Below are 21,723 nucleotides of genomic sequence, written 5' to 3' on the forward strand. Positions count from 1 at the left end.
GCGTGCTTTTGTTTCTGTGGGGTAGATCTGAGAACAGAATGGCTAGGTCAAAAAGTATACTTTTTTATTTGAATAGATTTTGGCAAAGGCTTTCCATAAAGGTTATAACAATATTTTCTTGAGCAGTGGATGAACTCCCTTTCCTCATACCACTTCAGTAGTATTAATACCCTTTTTAAGCTTTTATCATACTGATTGGTATAAAGTGATATCTATTATTTTGCTTTTCCCATTTTGGAAGTTTGTATTACCACATTATTTTTAACCATTTGCATTTTCTCTTCTGGGAATTGCCTATTCATATTCTTTGCCAGTTTTCTCTCTAAGTGTTGGTTGTCCTGGCCAATTGTGAGAACTGTATATAATTTGTCATCTGCATTTGGGAAACTGATCACTTGAATTTGACTTTGCTTCCACTTTCAAATCAGTCAAGCAGGGGAATGCAAGGAAACCTCAGGTTTTATGGCAGCCTCAAAGAAGATGGCTGGTGGAGAACTTAAGGCAAAAAGTAAGAAACTGACCCATGAAATTATTTGGAATGCCTCAACTGCCTTTCTACCCCCAGAGGGATGTTGACTCCAAGAAACTGAAAAGGAGGAAAACCAGCAGGCTGAATCCTCCTACTCTTGAGCAAAGATTTCTTTTCGGTTCTATGCCCAAGGACTATGAACAGCCTATTTGCTGTCTACACCTGCTACATAGCTGTCATGGTAGAGAAAGGGTCGCTACCCAGGTCTGCCAACATGGAGCTTCAGTGAATAGAAAAAAACAGCTACACCTCTAAGGATCCAGCAACAAGAAAGGAGTGCTAGCTGAAACTGTTGGGACAGGCCCCTAACAAAGCAGAGGAGTGACAATAACTTCAACAAAATGCTATGAACACAGCAATATTAAAAGTGTAGTATTTTTTTTAAAAAAACCAAAACCCCACTATTTTTGAACTACTATAGCAATAAGTCAAATGGAAGAAAACGATAACATGGAGACCTAAATTATTGGCCTGGAAAATATAGTGGAAGAAATAGTTTTAAACCTGGACCAAAATTCAAAGACAGGGTAAACTTAATAGACTTTGAGAATAGAACAACAAGATCTAGTGCGTATAAAAGGAGTTCTAAAAGGAAAAAAAAAAAAATGGAAAAAAGGCAGTAATTTTTTAAAAAAATTCTTGAGCTGAAAGATACCTGTTTCTGTAACTTGAAAGGGCATGCTGAATTCCAGGCAGAATTTATGCTAATAGAATAATAAATGTCAATTACTATGTCCTCACTTTGCCAGGCAGCATTCTAATGGCTTCACATTAACTCAGGGTCCTTATTAATGGCATTGCAAAATAGGCACTATCATCCCCATTATTCAGATGAGGAAAAAAGAGGTTAAGTGGATAGTCAATGTAAACCCAAGAGGTCTGACTCCGAAGCTTGACTGAGCTGGCTCAAAGTGCAAAATTTAGGCATATTCTCTTAAAATTTATGAACTCTGAAGATCAAGAGGAAATCTTACAAGTTCTGAAGAGAAAGAACAAGTCACCAGCAAAAGAAAAAAAGTAAAATTTTTATCTGCATCACCTTAAGGCAGGAAAGAGAAAATTTATAAAGACTAAGAGAAAAGGACCACAAGCCAAGATGTCTCAAACCAATCAAATTATCCACCTACCATTTGATGAAAATACTCAGAGAAAGGGGTAGCTAATAATATTTAATCTTGGTCTTTGCATATGTTATTCTTCCTACCTGGAATAACTCCTCCCTTTCTTTACTAGACTACCTTCATCCTTAACATCTTCACCTTTTCCAGGACATTTTTTGCACGTCCCCAAGTCTGAGTTTTATACTCCCCCTAAGTGTACCCGTAGCATCCCGTATTTCCCCGTTTTGGCACTACTTTTCCCCATAAAATTCTAAGTCCTCTGAGGACACAGACAGACACTATGCATGTTTTGTTCACTGTGGTAGCCACAGTTCCTACCACAGTGCCTAGAATATAGTAGGTTGACTGGGTCACTAAAATGTAATTGTAGTCAAAGTTAGCAAATCTTTTTGCTCCCATACTCAGATTGTTCTAGCTATTCAAAGAAAATAAAGCTTTAAGTAAAGTTTGTCTTTAGTAGATGTATGAGGCTTTATTCAAGGATGCCTTGTATATATTTCTGTATCTACCTTGTGACTATAATTTTACAAAATCTGAAATAAAATTTCAACAGATAATTATATGAAAAGCAGTATGTGTAGACTCAGTTTATATAAGGCATATTTATAATGCATAATTATCCATGTCATGCTCAAAATTCTCTTATTATTTTGTAAAGCAGAATTAGTTGGAAATTGTAGGGATGAATTTGCAAGATTAGTCAAACTCTGGCATGGTGTTTTAATACTCTAGAAACAATAATGTTAATTCTGTATTTTTCTCTATTTCTCTTTAGATAAAAGCTAAAAATTATGACAAGGTTGAAAAGGTGAGTCCTCATAAACATATTTTCAATTTTATGTTGAAGTGTAACTTAGGACTTAACACACATAGGCAAATAAAGTAAAATCGTAACAATTGTTACGATTGTAACAATTGTAACAACCCAACAATCACTAGGTAGTGATTATATAGGAGTTCACTGTACTTATTCAACTTTTTTTGTATGCTTGAAAATGTTCATAATAAAAATTTTGGAAAAGAAAATATACTCCACTGGCAAAAGTCATCAGAATGATTTTGATTATCTAAACTGAAAATAGGAGGGATTTGTTAAATTTGCCATTTATCTGTAAGAAGATAAATTCATGAAAAGAGCTGAATTCATTTTTTCAATATTCCATTTTGCCCATGTACATGTGGAATTTTTAAACAGTGGATTCTGATAATATTTTCTTGTGTTTATAGCTATTTCAGAGATGCCTTATGAAGGTTTTGCACATTGATTTATGGAAGTGTTATCTTTCATATGTTCGAGAAACCAAGGGTAAACTGCCAAGTTACAAGTAAGTTAAAAAAAGATCTTAAGAAAACAATTCCTCTCCAGGCACAGTCAGTCCCACATAAACTCACACCTTCTCTTAACTCTGGGGTGACTTCAGAAATTCAGGGTTCTCTGAGAAGTCAGTAAAACTCAGAACAAGTGCTTCAAAGAAAGTCTTATCCTGGAGAATTGAATCACCCTAGCCCTTTACCCAAGCCCTTCTATTTCAAAACACTACATTTGCAACACCAAGTCACTTTGTTGGCAGACTTGTCAAACTCCACAGAAAACATCTTACTACTTGTCATAGCACTACTCTTGGCAGCTTACTATGCAGTATGCTGCCTACGTATTCCAAGGTGTCTTTGACAGTTCTCTTGTAGCGTAACTCCCCATGATGACTCACACCCACCTATCCATCCTCATGAAAACTCAGTAATGGACTTTCTCAAATAGTTCATCTTTTGTATAACAAACAGGCAAGTTATTTCTGTAACTAGAATTCTGTATTTCCTTTTCCTCATTATCTTTTATTATCTTATATTGAAGAGGAAGTTCTTTCTTCGTAAATTTTACTTCAGAGTTAATACATCTTCAGACATAACTTACCTCCTTAATCAGAGAACAAGATATTTCCACATTTGAATCTGCTACATGCAAGATTAGGCAGTTTAAAGGATACAAGGTTAAGTGAAACATGGGCTTTATCTTTGATAAGCTCACAAACAGGACAAAAAAAGTACATAAATTAATGACATCGACAGACTAAACATAAAAGAACTGCTTTCTTTATGTACTTACAAAGATATCTTTATATTTTTGCTTATACAGAGGTCCAAATGCTGTTTTGGTCATATGATCAGAAGTTATAATTTTTTTTAAGTTTTTATTTTTAAGTGATCTCTACATCCAGCATGGGTCTCAAACTCACAACCCCAAGATCAAGAGTCAATACTCTATCAACTGAGCTAGCCAGTCGGTATTAGATATATTTTTTAGTTGTAGATAAATTTTAGATTTAGTTTTAGTTTCAGTTTTGTTTTAGTTGTAGATATATTTTAGTAACAAATACTTGTTTTTAAAAAAACATGTCTTTCTGGGCGCCTGGCTGGCTTAGTCAGTAGAGCCTATGACTCTTGATCTTAGGGTTATAAGTTTGAAACCCATGATGGGTGTAGAGATCACTTAAATATAAAATCTTTAGGAGGGTGGCTTGCTGGCTCAGTTGGTAGAGCATGTGACTTTTTTTTTTTTTTTTAAGATTTTATTTATTTGGCAGAGAGAGAGACAGTGAGAGGGGGAATCCAAGCAGGGGGAGTGGGAGAGGGAGAAGCAGGCTTCCTGCTGAACAGGGAGTCTGATGTGGGACTGGATCCCAGCATCCTGGGATCATGACCTGAGCCAAAGGAAATACTTAAGGACTAAGCCACCCAGGCACCCTGAGCATGTGACTTTTGATCTTGAGGTCATGAGTTCAAGCTGCACGTTGGATGTAGAGATTGTTTAAAAATAAAATCTTAAAAAAATAATAAAATCTTAAAAATAAACATGTCTTTCACATTTATTTCAGAGAAAAAATGGCTCAAGCATATGACTTTGCACTAGATAAAATTGGAATGGAAATTATGTCTTATCAGGTAGAGTTAAGTTATTTCCATATTTACGCTTAATATATTGAAAATATCAAGAAAGATACTGACATTTTACTTTATTTCTTAGATTTGGGTGGATTACATCAATTTCTTAAAAGGCGTGTAAGTATTTTTATAGATTTTTTTTTCCTTCCATGTGAACAGTTGCTTTAGCTACAATATAATTGTTGGCATTTTTTTATCCAATGCCAGGGAAGCTGTTGGGTCTTACGCAGAAAATCAGAGAATAACAGCTGTCCGAAGAGTTTATCAACGAGGTTGTGTTAATCCAATGATCAACATTGAACAACTCTGGAGAGACTATAACAAGTATGAAGAGGTAAGTTAGCCAGAGTAGTTCATTATTATAACTAAGCCATTTTTAATTTTTAGGTAGTGGATTTACGGATTCTAGCCTCTCTAGTATAAGGTACCTGGATATTGGTGCTACACAGGTCTGTTTTTATATTGATTGTAATCAGAGAACTACTCCTAATGTTTTCGTAAGGTTTTGAGAGTCTTCTAATATTACTGAATTATTTTTCAGAGAATACCCTGGGAGAAATTGTAATTCTTACAAAACCACTTATAATCAATGCTAAACCATATCCACACAGTCATATATACACATTGTCATTCATCACTTATGAAATGGGACCTTATTAGAATTGTTCCCAGTAGGCATGTTTAGTTGCATTGCAAGTCTTTCATGTAGTTACAGTGCTGTGATTTATTGGCTTGCAGTGGAGCTGCAGTCCAAGATCTTTGTCTCACTGGCATATTTTTAACTAGCTGAGCTAATCAGCTTATATATAGGAACATACATGCCAAATAAGCTGTATCGTTACAAGTTTCTCATATCTATTGTGATGAGGAAGAACTATGTAGGGTGTTGAAACTGTTTTCTTGGGGTGCCTGCGTGGCTCAGTCCTTTGGGCGTCTGTCTTCAGCTCAGGTCATGATCACAGGGTTCTGGGATTGAGTCCTGAATCAGGGCTCCCTGTTCAGCGAGCAGTCTACTTCTCCCTCTCCCTCTGCTCCTCCCCCTCACACATGCTCTCTCTCTTTTCTCTCAAATGAATAAGTAAAATCTTAAAAAAAAAAAAAAAGTTACACAGACCTAGTTAGAAATGGGATTTTAAAGCAAAGTGCTGGCTATTCAATCTGATGAATCTGTATAGCATTTTTTTACTAATAGAATTTTATATGAAATAATAGACTCTTTCCAAATCATTCCTTATCTTTAGAAATTCCTGACGCATGGAGACTTACTACACCCTCCTAACAGATATAAGCAGATCCTCCTTGATCCCTGAAGCATGTAATGTGATTGACCTTTATTTTATTAACAAAATGTTTTAAAATATAGAGTTTAAAATGATTTAGTAAATGCATAAATTAACTTATTGTACTAATTTTAAAACATACTTAATTTTAAAATAATGCACATTTCTCTTTGTTTTCCTAGGGTATCAATATCCATTTAGCTAAAAAAATGATTGAAGATCGGAGTCGAGATTACATGAATGCTAGACGTGTAGCAAAGGTATGGAATTCCAACAGATCACTTCTTTTAATGAGTATGTTGTTTATGCAAGAGCTTTCCCTGTTTAATGTTCCTCTTGGCATTTTCAATTATTAGCAGTCTTAACCAATGACAATTTCATCATCTGAGTAGATATATTTGAAATGAAATGCCTCTTTACACACATGTTAAAGGATAAAAACAGAACAAATCACGTTTGGAAGAAACTTTTAAAAATACCTGACCAGGACATGGAGACAAGGTTCTACCTGCATTTGACGAAGAGGTCTATGCTTTCCTCCTATCTGCTCATACATACTTGAATACTATACTACTTTGTGGTCTCATAGCTCTTAGGATGAGACTTTTGTCTTATGTGCATACCTTTCCATTCATTGACACTATTAAGAGGCAGGGAAGATAGCCTAGTAATACAAACTATTGAAATTTTAAAAGACAGTTTCTCCAAAGATGGCAGTAGTGATGCCACCAGATCATCAGTCATGTTGATCTGTCAACTCCTCTGTCCTGGAGAGTGACCTCCTAGATCACCTATAGAAAGGGCCCAGAGATGTTCTGTTCACTCAGGCCTGAGGACCTGTTCTTGGGTAAGTCATCCTCTGTTATCTTTCTCTCTGTTCTTTAGTAGTTTTTAGATTATATTAATCAAGTGGTATTTGGGGAAAATAAGCATTTTGAACAAAGTATTCCAAACTGATCAACTCCATTCCATATATCTGAGTTGTTCCGAGGCTCACCACAGAATTCTAAACGCTTGTTATCTAGGAATATGAGACAGTAATGAAAGGTTTGGACCGCAATGCTCCCTCAGTGCCTCCTCAGAATACTCCCCAAGAAGCCCAGCAGGTGGATATGTGGAAGAAATACATACAGTGGGAAAAGAGCAACCCTCTTCGTACAGAAGATCAGACACTTATCACAAAAAGAGGTAACAGGGTTAACCCTTCTGGGACTCGAATAACATATATGTTCAGCCACTTGATATTATCCCATAGGCTATTTTTTGCCTCCAGTCCTTTTTTTCTCTTATGTTCTTCAGATTCAATAAGTTCTATAGATCTTTCTCCATCCATGTTCACTGACCTTTGTTTTATCATATCCAATCTGCTGTTGGACCCATCCAATGAAGTCTTCATTTCAGATATCATACTTTTCAGTTCTATATATTTCCATTCTAGGAATTTTGGAGAGTGAATGAGTGGCTCAGTAGGTTAAGCATCCAACTTGATCTCAGCTCAGGTCTTGATCTCAGGGTCATGAGTTCAAACCCCCATTGGGCTCCATACCCAACATGGAGTCTACTTAAAAAAATATATTGCATTTTTTTATAGTTTCTTTTTTATAGTTTCCATTTCTCTGTTGAGATTCTGTGTTTATTAACACCTTTTTCTTTATATCCTTGAACATATTTATAAGAGTAGTTCTGAAGTTCTAGATGTCTGCCATCATGGAATTGTTTCCTTTATCTCTTGAGTGTGGGTCACATCTTCCTATTTTGTCAGAGTCTAGATGTTTAAAATTTTTATTTTGGACATTATACAGATGTACAGATGATAAATTGTGAAGACTGGGTTCTCTCATCTTCCTCTGAAAAATATTGAGTTTTATTTTAGCAGGGAGTTAAATTATTGACAGATCACCTAGACCTTGTTAGGATGGATCTAGTTTTGCATTTAATTTTATGGTAAATCTCTTTGTCCTGGGACAGTCTTTACTCCTTAAATGGAGTGGGAAGTTCAAGGTGTTTGCCCAGAACCTCTAACTTGATGGGACTCAAATTCTAAACTTGATCTCCGTTACAGTGGGCAGCTGCTAAGAAACCTATTTAGCTCTTTTAGCCTTCCAGCTTTGCTTTCTACTTGAGCTCTTTGTATTCTTCTCTGTGTAAGTATATTTTTGAGGCCAACTAAAGATTTGAGGGCATTTATGCTCAGATGTTCAGGCACCATTCTCTGTGGCTCTCTCTTTGCTGAGGATTTTCCCCCTTAACTTTCTACCTGTTCTCATAGCTCAGAATGCCATGTTACTTCCCTCAAGCCCATAAGACTTCAGTATTTGACTTGAAATCTAGCTATCCCAGAACTATGTACACACAGCGATGTGTCCCTGAGGGGAAAAGTCATATTAAATATGGACCTTACCCTGTGTGGTTCTGATTTTTTAAGGGTTCAATGTTTTTTGGTTTTTGTCTTGGCCATAAGTTTCTTTAGATCAATCTCCCATGCCTTGAAATAGTTTTTGGGTTTTTTTGTTTTTTTTTTGTTATTTTGGTTTATGATTTTTATTTTTAGGAGAGTTAGTCTGATAGAAACAACTCTGCTACTGTCAGAACTAGAATTTGGAACTTTAAACAACTCCTTAGTGTTGCCTTACTCTTATCTGTAAGTCTTTGCAGATAATTTCCTTTGTCTACACTATGTTCCCTGTTCCTTTCTGAGTTCCACTTACTCTCTGATCTGACCAGATTCTTTTCCTTCCTCAGGTTTTGCTTTAGATGTCAGTTCCTTAGGGAAGCCTTTTTTGAGTTTCTAAACTATGCAAAGTTCTGTTGCTGCAGGTTCAAGAGTACACTGTACTTTCCTCGTCATAATAGTTATTACGTTTTATAATTGTCTTCATGATATCTTTCCAACACAGGACAGACTCCTTGAGTATAGGAAGTCTTTTTTTTTTTAAGATTTTATTTATTTGTTTGACAGAGAGAGAGCACAGCAGGGGAGCAGCAGCCAGAGGGAGAGGAAGAAGCAGGCTCATCCAGCAGGGAGCCGGATGCAGGGCTCGATCCCAGGACTCTGGGATCATGACCTGAGCCGAAGGCAGATGCCCAGTGATTGAGCCACCCAGGCACCCCTGAGTATAAGAAGTCTTAGTCACTGATACATTCAGTATCTCTCACATTCCCCAGCATATACTTTGTGCTCAATAAGTACTAATTTGATAAATGATGGATGAGTAGAGAGGGCTTCGGTAGATAATGGTGCTAGAAATCATTACAGTTTTATTTCTAATCATTCATAATTGAGGGCTGTTTTAGCCTACTAAGTTAGTAATGATGCTTGTACTGATAGTTTCATAAATAATATTTTTTTAATTAATTAAATGTTGTGAATGTCTTCCCTAGTTATGTTTGCTTATGAACAGTGCCTGCTTGTACTTGGCCATCACCCTGATATTTGGTATGAAGCTGCCCAGTATCTTGAGCAGTCAAGTAAACTGCTTGCAGAAAAGGGGGTACGTATTCCTTTCCCTATCTTTGGCCTTTTCATAGCTTTAATAGAGCAATAATTTGCTAAAAATACAACACTGAATTTTGGTAATGAAGTATAGGTATTGAAAATGTTAATCTTAAAATATAAAGCTTAGTGACATTGTTATATGTGGCTACCTTAGTCAGAATTAAAATACAGGAACTGTTTTTAATCTATTAAAATGATGAGCCATTTAGAATACTTGAATGATTCTTCTGTGTGTTAAGAAGTCTTTGGAATTTTTTTACAATCCAGAAGTGCCTATGTATCCATATGTATATATGTGAGTTTCTGTTTCATTCTCTTTCAACTCTATGAAAATTATTGAAGAGTGAACTTTCTTTTTTTTCTCCTAGGATATGAATAATGCCAAATTATTTAGTGATGAAGCTGCTAATATATATGAAAGAGCTATAAGCACTTTATTAAAGAAGAATATGCTTCTTTATTTTGCATATGCAGATTATGAAGAGGTCAGTAACAATATTTAGAACTTTCTTATAATTGTATTTTTTACTGCAAGACTAACTTTTTTTCTGGCTGCTTCTTTGCCAGGCATATTGCTTTTGGTAGAGATGATGCAAAATGAACAGTTATTAGTCCTCAGCTCATTACATATTTATGTTCAAAGCAGGTGCCATTGTGGGGTACAGCCTCTAAATTCCTCAGAGCTCGAATCCAGCTTGTTTATGACTGTCTACTTATATCTACTTCTTCTCTACCACCCTAGAGTCGCATGAAGTATGAGAAAGTTCACAGTATATATAACAGACTTCTGGCAATTGAGGATATTGACCCAACCTTGGTGAGTAACATTATGTCTCTTTACCACCTTTGCAGGCAGCTTTAACAAAAATTTTTATTTACATATATTTTTTTAAGATTTTATTTATTTATTTGACAGAGAAAGATCACAAGTAGGCAAAGAGGCAGGCAGAGAGAGAGAGAGAGAGAGAGAAGCAGGCCCCCGGCTGAGCAGAGAGCCCGACGCCGGACTTGATCCCAGGACCCTGGGATCATGACCCGAGCCGAAGGCAGAGGCTTAACCCACTGAGCCACTCAGGCGCCCCTACTTTACATATATTAAAACTCACTGGTTTTTTGGTATAGTTCTATGAATCTAGGCCAGTAACATTGAGTCATGGGACCACCATCACAATTAAGATACAAAACACTTATATCACCTCACAGAAATTCCCTCAAGTGACCCCTTCATAGTCAATTACTGATCTGTTCTCTTCTTTCTTTCTTTCTTGTTTTCTTTAATTTATTTTTAAAGATTTTATTTATTTATTTGACAGAGAAAGATCACAAGTAGGCAGAGAGGCAGGCAGAGAGAGAGGGAAGCAGGCTCCCTGCTGAGCAGAGAGCCCGATGGAGGGCTCGATCCCAGGACCCTGAGATCGTGACCTGAGCCGAAGGCAGAAGAAGCTTAACCCACTGAGCCACTCTTAAGTAGGCTGCACACCCAGTGTGGGTCTTGGACTCACAGCCCCTGAGATCAAGAGTCGCATGTTTTACCAACTGAGCCAACTAAGCATCCCCTCAGTTTTGTTTTTTTGTTTTTTTGGTTTTTTTTTTAATGCAGCTGTATGAAGCAGTGGTGCTTTCTCTAACACCTTCCTTGTGATTATGGTTTAAAGCCATTTATGCCACATAATTGTTGCCTAATAAATATTTCTTTTTAAATAAGTGGGAACAAGAGAAGCCAACATTCTGGGAAGGAATTAGACAGAAACTCACTATATCCTGAATTCTGCTCCATAATAGTGGTTTTCAAAGCCCTGAGTTTCTGTTAGAATGCAGTGAAGTTCTTTGATCCAGAGGGCAAGGGCACTGGTGGGTGGGCGCAGCTCTAGAGCCTCTTCCTGAAGTCAGATCTGTTCTGCTTTTTGGTTTATTTGTATTGGGATTCCACTGTTTTGATTGCTTGCATTTATTCATCATTTTAAAATTCATTTCCAGGGGCGCCTGGATGGCTCAGTGGGTTAAAGCCTCTGCCTTCGGCTCAAGTCATGATCCCAGGGTCCTGGTATCGAGCCTTGCATCAGGCTCTCTGCTTGGCAGGGAGCCTGCTTCCCCCTCTCTCTCTCTGCCTACTTGTGATCCCTGTCTCAAATAAATAAATAAAATATTTTTTAAAAAATTCACTTAGGGGAGTCTGGTTGGCTCAGTCATTGTCTGCCTGCCTTTGGCTCAGTCATGATCCCAGGGTCCTGGGCTTGAGCCCCACATCGGGCTCCCTACTCAGTGGGAAGCCTGCTTCTCCCTCATCCACTCCCTCTGCCTTTGTTCTCTCTCGCTGTGTCTCTCTCTGCCAAATATATAAAATTAAAATAAATAAATATAAATAAAATTCACTTAGTGAACTGTTCTGTGCACCATGCTAGATTCCAGAAGTATAATGACAAACTAGAGAAAATCCCTCTCCTTAAGGAACTCATAGTTCATTCACCTACTCATCCATACATCTATCAAAACTGGGTAACATAGTTTGACATCATGAAAACTGGGCAAATCAGGACTCTACTCTTAGTCCAGAAACATTTGTTCATTGAACAAATATTACATATTTATCATGTATTGTGCACTCTGTGGTGCTTAGTATAAAATGACTCATTAATAGTTTATCAGTAAAGTTACATTATATGGTCTTTGGAAAAATAGAGTTAGTGGGCTTTTAAAGCAATAAACCAAGAAAATGTAAAGTTAAACATATACTATTAAACATGCTTGTATTAGATTAAATATTGAGTTTCTAGGTGTTGGTATTTATTAATGGAATGTTTTCTAATGGTTTTACTTTTATTACCTCCTTAAAATTTAATTGCATACTCAGGAATTAGATAGTAGTGATGATTGTACAACCTCATGCATATACTAAAAACCATTGTGCACTCTAAAGGGTGAATTTTGTGGTATGTGAATTATGTATCAATTTTTAAAAATTTATTTGCATTAAAAAATTTAATTTGCATGATCTTTAATACCAGAAAAAAATTGCTTGTGGACTTAAAGAGAGCACTATTTATAAGCTTACTTTCTGGTATCTTGGGTATTTAATACAGGAAACATACTAGTATAAGAATAAGGTGAGATTGTTTTGGATGCTACAGGGATCACATTCTGCCTAATCTGTAGAAAACAAGTTCCTTTTTTTTTGCATAGGTATATATCCAATATATGAAATTTGCAAGAAGAGCAGAAGGTATCAAATCTGGAAGAATGATATTTAAAAAAGCAAGAGAAGATACCAGAACCCGCCACCACGTCTATGTTACTGCAGCACTCATGGAGTATTACTGTAGTAAGGTAAGTGATGAAATAAAATAGAAAGGTAAAATAGTTTCTTTCATCTGAGATACATTAAAAAAAAAAAAAAAGAAAGGTGGTCTTAGTTTCTGTCCTTAAGTTTTAATTGCTCTGCATCATAAAGGAAGTCTAAGTGTATCTGTGTAAAATTATATGGAGCATCATCCAAATCCCCACTGTCTGCTAATTGATGCCTTATTAAACACCTTGGTTTTGAACGCAGCAGTTTTTACTTAATATGATTTTAATTTCCATAATATGATTCTAATTTCCATTTTAATACTTTATGTAACTTGCTTAGGTGTCATAGTTTTAATATTGTTTTGAGTATCTTGTCTGACATTTCATAGAAATCAGTACATTCCTTTCTACTTCCAGGACAAATCTGTTGCCTTTAAGATTTTTGAGCTGGGTCTAAAGAAATATGGAGACATTCCAGAATATGTCTTGGCCTATATTGATTATCTTTCCCACCTGAATGGTAAGTCAGTTTTAGATCTATAATGGTTATGTAATTAATACTAAACCCTCAGTATCATTCTCTGAAAATATATTGCTTAAATGTATTATAATTCGGTCATCACACTGGAACCAGGCATATACTAGGCACTCAGGAAATATTTGTGGCCTAACAACCATAAATTTATATTTGAGTAATGGTAGATGCCTTTGACTCTGCAGAATGGTCTTTAATACCTCATCAGTGAAGTCCCATCACTAGTAGGATAAAGCCACAAATTCAGACTTGGGAAAAAGAGTTGTTCATGCTCATCTCTTATTTCCTGGGTCGGGAGTGGAGGAACAGACAACAAATATTTAGCCACCAAAACTCAAAGATGCCCAAGTAGTAAAGTGAAATGCTTGGAGGCTATTAGAGATTTCAAAAAGAAACGTTATGTTTATTACCATCTTTATTTCTCTACCCTGTTGTAATATTAAGATCCAACCTTATACCCGGCACAGGGCTGAGGGATTCATATAATGAATACATATGTATGTGTCTCATTTAGTCTAGTTACCCACAGTCCAGTACATGTAATTTCTTGACTAGAAATGATCTGGCGTAAAAGTTGATTTAAGAGGGGCGCCTGGGTGGCTCAGTGGGTTAAAGCTTCTGCCTTCAGCTCAGATCATGATCCCAGGGTCCTGGGATCGAGCCCTGCATCGGGCTCTCTGCTTAGCAGGGAGCCTGCTTCCCCCACTCTCTCTGCCTGCCTCTCTGCCTACTTGTGATCTCGTCTGTCAAATAAATAAAATCTTAAAAAAAAAAAAAAGTTGGTTTAAGAAAGAAATGTACAATTATGTGCCATTTAAATGAGTTAGATATCACAGCTATCTATCAATGCTTTGATATTTTTTAAATATACAGCATTCTTTATACCTATATAGTAAAAAAGAATAAAACTTAAAAACAATTTGGTATTTTAGCTGAGTGATTTTATACTCTGGAAAAGGACTTTAACTCCAAAAACTGAGACAGTGGAGCGTTTAATTAAAAAGAAATTTTCTCTTACAGAATTAACGTTCATTGGCTGCCTGGGTGACTCAGTAGGCTAAGCATCTGCCTTTGGCTCAGGTCATGATCTCAGAGTCCTGAGACTGAGTCCCGCATTGGGCTACCTGCTCTGCGGGAGTCTGCTTCTTCCTCTGTTCCTCACTCTACTCATACTCTCTCTTTTTCTCTCACAAATAAATAATCTAAAAAAAAAAAGAAAAAGAAAAGAAAAAAGGCCAGTGGGATACCTCACACAGATACCAGTTATAAATCGTCTGTCATAAATGCAGTACATATAGAAGGAGGGCCATACTACAGATAAAAAAAAGACCTGGCTTCTAGTTGCAGCTGTACTCAGTAACAGTAAGCCAGGTCAACTCAATCGTTTTTTAAGATTTTGTCAGAGCGTGCTCATAAGCATGGGGAGAGGTAGGCAGAGGGAGGCAGAGGCAAAAGGTCCTCACTGCACAAGGAGCCTGATGCAGGATGGGATCCCAGGACCCTGGGATCATGACCTGAGCCAAAGGCAGCCACTTAATCGACTGAGACACCCAGGCATCCCCAACTCAATCGTTTTGAACCCCAGGTTAATTCATCTACAAAAACTGGGGAAATAGTTACCTTTCTGCAGAGGATTTTGTGAGGAACGAGATGAAGCATGTGTAAATACACTATTGATTGTAAAATGTAACTTTTCAATATTTAAAGTCTTTTTTGTATCCTAGAGGACAATAATACCCGAGTTTTGTTTGAACGAGTCTTAACCTCTGGAAGCCTTCCTCCTGAGAAGTCTGGGTAAGCTGTTGGGAAAACTTGTTGGTCGGGTTCTGATGGCAGTTTTAATACTTGAATCGTGATCTGTGGATGAATGTTTAGAAGTTTCAGAAGAAATTTCCCTTCTCTCTTGATGCTTAATTTACAAATACCTGCCTGTTTAAGATTTTTAAAAAATGTTTATATACTGAGTAGAATTGAGAGAGGTGTTAGCCATTTATTATTAAATATTTTAACATTCTTCCTAGTTTACTATGCCCTAGAAATTGATACAAATAAAATTTCTGAAAATTTTACCATAGTTGAGGGCAAAAACTCTTACATATTGAAAGTTTGTTTTTGATTATATTACATCCCTGGTTTATGCTTTTGACGGTCAGTTTTATCAAAAAGGAATATGGTATAGTGGTACAGTGGAAATAATACGGCTTTGGAGTCTTGGGTTCAAATTCCAGCTCAGCCGATGATACCCTAGATACATTTCATAACCTTTCCAAACCTTAGCTCATCAAATAATGTCTGCCAACACAGGCTTTTTATAGTAGTCCTGTTCCTGGTATGCAGTAGGCATTCCGTGTGTTACTTGAGTACAAACGTGTTTAGTGACATTTGAGTCTCAGAAAATTAATTCTGGCTGTTAACAACAGTTCTGAGGTACAAATATGTCCCAAATAACCCATGTTAATGAGAAAACAAAAGGAAGCATGTTAGATTTTAGAATATATTTTTATTCATACATTGAGTGAAGACTGTATTCCACATAATTCATGCCACTAAAAGTGGTGAAGGCACCTTACTCAGGAGAAACTGGAAGTTGTATATGTTCCTTTTGCAGCTCTTCCACCAAGAGCTTACCCTCTTTAAGGTAAATGTGGCTCTTACCACAAAGGGATAGGAAAATGTGCTAAATAAATCTAAAAAAAAAAAAAAAAAGCTTAAACACACAAATGTGCAGGATGAAGTGTTATCTATAACTTACTTTCAAGTCCTTAAGCAAAAGCAAGGTGAAACCAATATGGCAAAATATTAACAATGATTAAATCTAGGTAACGATGATGGTCTATAGGTATGTTTTACTGTCCTTAAGTTTAGAAATCTTAATTTAAAAAAGAGCTTTTTCTAATTAAAAAAAGGGATGAGGGAACTTCAGGCTTTTTTTGTGAATGGACTCCCTATTCCAAACCTAGAATAATTAAGTACTGATTGTATTTATTACAGAGAAATCTGGGCCCGATTTCTAGCTTTTGAAAGTAACATTGGTGATCTAGCTAGCATACTCAAAGTGGAGAAAAGACGGTTTACAGCATTCAAAGAAGAGTATGAAGGCAAAGAAACAGCTTTACTGGTGGATAGATATAAGTTCATGGACTTATATCCTTGCTCGGCAAGTGAACTAAAAGCACTTGGTTATAAGGTATGTACTTGGGATCAAGAGATATGTAGTAGCCCTACTTGCCCCATGTTTTAGAATAGTTTATGGATACACATCCATTTAAAGCAAATTCTGAACTAGAAATTAGTTTTAGAAAAGATTTTCCAGAAAATGGGAAAAAACTTCAGGGCTTTTCCTTGAGTTTATGAAATGTTAAGTATCAAAAGTACTGAACAAAATAATAGAGTGAGGTTTAACAATTTCAGCCTTCTCCTGAAATCGCCAGTGCCCTGTATCTTTTGTCTTCTGGGCACATGAAGGTATTGTGGAAGGAAGAAAAAATGTCATTTTAGGTATTACATTTTTTCTAGTAGTTCTTAAAACTGATGAACATGTTTTGAGAGACCTTAAACCAAATGTAGCTTCTGTAGGCATAATGAAGAAACCTCACAGCTTGTTAATAAGTCCATAGAGTTCCCGAGGGGGGTTTTGTATTTTAACATAGTACTTCAGAGGGTTCTTGGGGAAATTAGCTTATCTGGGAATGGAATTTATCTATATAGACAACAGAATCATAAGAAATCTGGCCCCTGAACCTGTTCAGGCTAAGATTAATGTTTATGCAGCTCCAGAAATAGCCCTTGCTGAGAAAAACATTGTTCTATTGTTTCTTGATTTTTCCTGTGTCTTGAAAACAAAGACCAAGATGGAAGTCCAAAGGGAAGCTATAGCCACAGATCCTAGATTGGGTCCCTTTAAGCCAACCAGCATTAGGATACTCTTGACCATCATTCTCCTCAGGAGCCTCTTCTGGCCTGTGTCTCGCTGGTTTGGTGTGTGAACCAGATTTAAATGGGGAAAATGACCCATAATTGAAGCTTCAGACCTTTTCATTGGTGGAAGCCCTAGTTCTGTGCCAGTCCCAGCTTCCTATTCTGTAACTACTCTGACTGCTCAGGGATCAGGAAATTTAGCTTCTAGTTTAACTTCTCAATGAAAAGCAAAAGACCTTTAAGACCACCTATTAGCAAGTACTATTTCAACTTTGCCAAGATGAAAATGGAAATTAATGAAAACAGAGCTCTATTTCCAAGTTGAACTACTTCTTAAATATGAATTCTCCATCTTCTATTTCTATTTTAACTCTTTTTATTGGGGGGAGAATTAAATATATCCCTATGTGTATAAAATGTGAGGGGGAAGAGAAAAAAAGCCATCCGCAGTGGGCCTACTTATTGAGATTTGCCACCATGAGGTGGCATATGAGCAGATTCTGAGAAAGTGAGATGTTCTCGACCTCTGTGAGGGCAAAAGGGGCTCTGGACAGGCGGCCTGACACCAGTGCCTGCAGCAGAGGAACTTCTCTGTTCCCTCTCAGTTCTCTTTCTGTGGTTTGAACCCAGTTATTCTCAGTGTATCCTCAAGATTGTAGAGTTGCACAATTATATTCAAGTCCCTTTTTCAGGTTTAGGATTCTTCTGTTCTGCATTTTCAGGATGTCTCCCGTGCTAAGCTAGCAGCTATCATTCCAGACCCAGTGGTAGCTCCTTCTATAGTGCCTGTTCTGAAAGATGAAGTGGATAGAAAACCAGAATACCCTAAACCAGACACTCAGCAGATGATTCCATTTCAGCCACGACATTTAGCACGTAAGCCATGACTTTTAGACCCAGTACTGAGACCTCTGTGTGTTGGTTCAAATCCAGAGGTGGGGGGGACTGATGTGACCTTTCCATTGCAGGTTAATTATTAGACTCAGGGTCACTATGACAAGTGACTTGGCTGTAATCTTTGCCGCAAATTGAGTTAAGAATGTCCTTAAAAAAAATCTTTTTTTTGTGAAGAAAATATTAAAAAAAAAAAATACCCTCAACGATTCAGATTCCAGCAACCAGCTTGGGCAGAAATGCTACTCCCTACAAATTACCTGTACAACTGGACACTCACTCCAGCGATGCTGTCTGGTATTACTTACACTAATGGGTAGTAGCGCCTCTCGATCCTATTTGAACAAGGCCCTTATGATTAAACATGCTGTTGAGTAACCGACTTTAAACAGGATTGCCGCACACATGACTAACGAGGCTTAGAAATGGTCTTTGACAAAAACTGACTGACGTTGCACCCCTGGAGTGTTTACTTTTCTGCCTCCCAGCGGCCGTCGGGGTGAGAGGGCGCTCTCTCCTCCACTTCAGCTGGTCAAGCACGAAAGGCAATTTAAAATGTTCAGAACAAAGCAACATCGACCTAGAACTCTCTATATAGATTACTTCTGATTTACTTTAGCCCTGTGTAGAAATTCTTCCATCCTGTCTGATTCCCTCTTCTCCTTGTGTCACAGCACCCGGCTTGCACCCTGTTCCCGGTGGCGTTTTCCCAGTGCCGCCTGCAGCCGTCGTTCTAATGAAACTTCTCCCTCCTCCCATCTGCTTCCAGGTTTGTTTACTGTTATTTTCTTGATAGTACTTGCTCTGTGGGTTATAATACTCGTGTGCTTTTTCTGGTTTTACGGAAGATGTAAAGTCGTGTGATTTCAACTTGTCAATTATTGGGGATTAAAATTTATTTGTGTCAAAATAGGGTCCTTTTGTACAAGTGGATGAACTGATGGAAATTTTCCGAAGATGCAAGATACCAAATAGTAAGTGATGAAGGCTCCGCTTTAGGGCCGAATTCACTCCGTCTTCTAGGCAGGAGATCGTTATTCTTTGCCCCTGAAGTTTCCAAATCCAGCTAGCCATCTCGCTGTACCCTGAAGCCTCAGAGCGATCAAACCCTCTTTGGTACAGAGAGGCTCCTTCACATCTAATCCCACTGAGTTAAAACCTCACAAAAGCAGGTCTTTTCTATTCATGGGAACACGCACTAGGACACTGGGCTTCTGAAAGTCCTTGTAAGAGCCGCTTTTGTCTTTTCCTCTAATTATGTAGTTATCAGTACTGCCCTCCCTTGCTCTCCCAGTAGCAGGTTCTGAAAACAACCGCGAATGTCTCAGGTAGCGCCTGCAGAGTCTCTCCCCAGAGCGGACTCTGCAGCGCCCCCAACAGGCCTTTCTGTGTGGTTTGGGCAGCTGTCGAGGAAGCCGTGCGGATCATTACGGGCGGCGCCCCGGAGCTGGCTGTGGAGGGGAACGGCCCTGTGGAGAGCAACACCGTACTCACCAAAGCGGTCAAGAGGCCCAATGAGGATTCCGACGACGATGAAGAAAAGGGAGCCGTCGTCCCCCCCGTTCATGACATCTACAGAGCGCGGCAGCAGAAGCGAATTCGGTGAGGCGGGCTCCAACCAGCCTCTGGAAGAATACTGCAGGATTCCGTTTTTGCCTCTTAAGTCATATGTTTGAAAGAGACAATGCTTTGTTACAAGGTTCTTGGAGACAAAGTTGTATTGTCATTGGTGCCTCTATCATATGGTTCTTGAGAAAAAAACCAACCAACCTGTGTGAATTTTAGAATATGGAACAGATCTGTGCTCTAAGCAAAACTAGGTTTTCAAAAATGTGAGAACAGCACAAAATGATAGAACCACATTTTGTTCCCTCTTCAAGGGTGTCTTGTATGTGCCGCTTGAAGATTTGTGAGTTTTCGACAGTTTTATTTTAAAAACTGGATGGCTTATGATTGTAAAGCATTTTATCACATTTTCTGAAAACAGTTCTGTTTGCTTATGTAGAGTCCTGCCTTATTGTTTGTTTTTATTTATGGCAGAATGTATGGAACCGGTTTTGTAGTTTAAAATTTTAAAACAAAAAAATCCTTTAAAAAAATAAAAGGATCTCAAAAATGTCATGCCTCCTGCTGCTTCCATTCAGAATTTATTTAAAATAGCTACTTATTCAGCCAATACAAAGAAAAGTCACCTTGTATTTACTCTATGTACACTTACCTACTTGTCCTCTCCTGGCCTCAGTGCTAACTATAAACAGAGGGATCTGATTTTAAGAGACAAATTAAACATTTCAGAAATCCTCAAATATGAATGTCCTTTCCCCCAGTCTGAGGCAGATACATTACCTTTCATGTCTCTTAAAAGCAATGTGTGGGAATTCCTCTCACCACCCACTGTCTTGTTCTCACAAATGTATTTCAGAAGGTACCCCGTGCTCAAGAACATGTTCTTCAGGAGCTACGCGCAGACAGCATTAAATTCTATGTCCCAAGAATTCGGTTTCATGCTTTGTTAGCAACATTACCTCCTCTTGACTCATTTCTAGAAAAACTACTAGACACAGAACTAGTTGAGCCTAAGGGCTGTGATTTAGAATAAAAGCTAAAAGGAAGGGGAAAAAAAGGAAAAGTATAACAGTTATAAAGAAACTTACAAATTGGGTATGCAATTTAGAATTTGAATTCAAAAGTGATTAAATACATTTTAAAATCAGCTTCAAATACTTCTACAAAACTCTTGCTTGTAATGGAAAAGACGTTATCTTGAATCTTTTTCTTGCATAAGCTTATATGTAGCTAGGTAATATTGACATAATTCAAAGCGTGTGTCTCCTGTATTTTTCCCATTATGGCTAAAATGTTATCCTATAAACAAAGTCAGCTGGCTCTAATTCAGAGTGTATTATCCTCTCAAGTATTGTTTTTAAGCTGGGTAGCTTTTTCTTAATATGGTTGTCATCAAAACAATCTGAAAGGCACAAGTAGTACCAAATAACTTCCTAGGAATTAAAATACAGAGGTGCAGGCTCTCCTGAAGTGCTATCTTTGGGTGTTTCTGGGTTTTCTTTGTTTTGTTTCTAATTATTATTAACATATAATGTATTATTTCTTTCGGGGCAGAGGTCTGATTCATCAGTCTTACACAATTCACAGCGCTCACCATAGCACATACCTCCCCAGTGTCCATCACCCAGCTACTTTGGGCAGTGTTTTAAAGACAAATGGCTTCAAATGCCTGTAATGTCTGCATGAACGACAAAACAAAGCTATGTGAATCCATGAAAAATGATTTTTTTTTAGCATCGTAATAAAGAGAAAACACATGCGCACCGACCTTGATGAAAAGTGCCACTGAGCAGCCAGTGGGGCATTATAATTGTTCCTACTCCATTTATTTCTAAGGTGTTTTTTCCCCTGAATGTCGTTTGATCTTCAAACACAAAAAGAATTATCTGTTAGGAGAAACCAGTGTTCTGCTATACATATATGAATGTTTAGATTTTAACATGATTCTGCATATTTGATCATTCCTTTTATAGACACAGTTGATCAAGCAGCATGGTGTTAGAAATCTGCACTTACTTTTGGAACTCTAACGTGCAGATGCTCGTACAGCCGGTCTCACTTGTCCAGGAACTCTCCTGTGTCCATAGTGCTAGACCCAGAAATTTCCAAAAGATATCCATATTTTTCCTTTTTATAAAAGCAAAAGCAAGGACATTTTC

General features: G+C 37.5%; 1 protein-coding gene across 1 annotated transcript in view; it reads left to right on the forward strand.

Annotated features, from left to right (window-relative positions):
* The window catches only part of CSTF3 (cleavage stimulation factor subunit 3), a 70,323-nt gene extending 48,600 nt beyond the window's left edge, over positions 1-21,723 (forward strand). The window contains exons 4-21 of the mRNA XM_046014508.1: positions 2,426-2,458; positions 2,878-2,975; positions 4,524-4,590; positions 4,673-4,707; positions 4,798-4,924; positions 6,053-6,130; positions 6,896-7,058; positions 9,252-9,361; positions 9,735-9,851; positions 10,109-10,183; positions 12,547-12,690; positions 13,069-13,171; positions 14,911-14,980; positions 16,178-16,373; positions 17,827-17,980; positions 18,673-18,767; positions 18,912-18,972; positions 19,402-21,723. Of these exons, the coding sequence (XP_045870464.1) occupies positions 2,426-2,458; positions 2,878-2,975; positions 4,524-4,590; positions 4,673-4,707; positions 4,798-4,924; positions 6,053-6,130; positions 6,896-7,058; positions 9,252-9,361; positions 9,735-9,851; positions 10,109-10,183; positions 12,547-12,690; positions 13,069-13,171; positions 14,911-14,980; positions 16,178-16,373; positions 17,827-17,980; positions 18,673-18,767; positions 18,912-18,972; positions 19,402-19,604 (1,929 nt within the window). The 3' untranslated portion in view covers positions 19,605-21,723. The remainder of the gene's footprint in view (positions 1-2,425; positions 2,459-2,877; positions 2,976-4,523; positions 4,591-4,672; positions 4,708-4,797; positions 4,925-6,052; positions 6,131-6,895; positions 7,059-9,251; positions 9,362-9,734; positions 9,852-10,108; positions 10,184-12,546; positions 12,691-13,068; positions 13,172-14,910; positions 14,981-16,177; positions 16,374-17,826; positions 17,981-18,672; positions 18,768-18,911; positions 18,973-19,401) is intronic.

The sequence above is a fragment of the Meles meles genome, chromosome 8 (assembly GCF_922984935.1).
Source record: "Meles meles chromosome 8, mMelMel3.1 paternal haplotype, whole genome shotgun sequence".
Classification (NCBI taxonomy): domain Eukaryota; kingdom Metazoa; phylum Chordata; class Mammalia; order Carnivora; family Mustelidae; genus Meles; species Meles meles.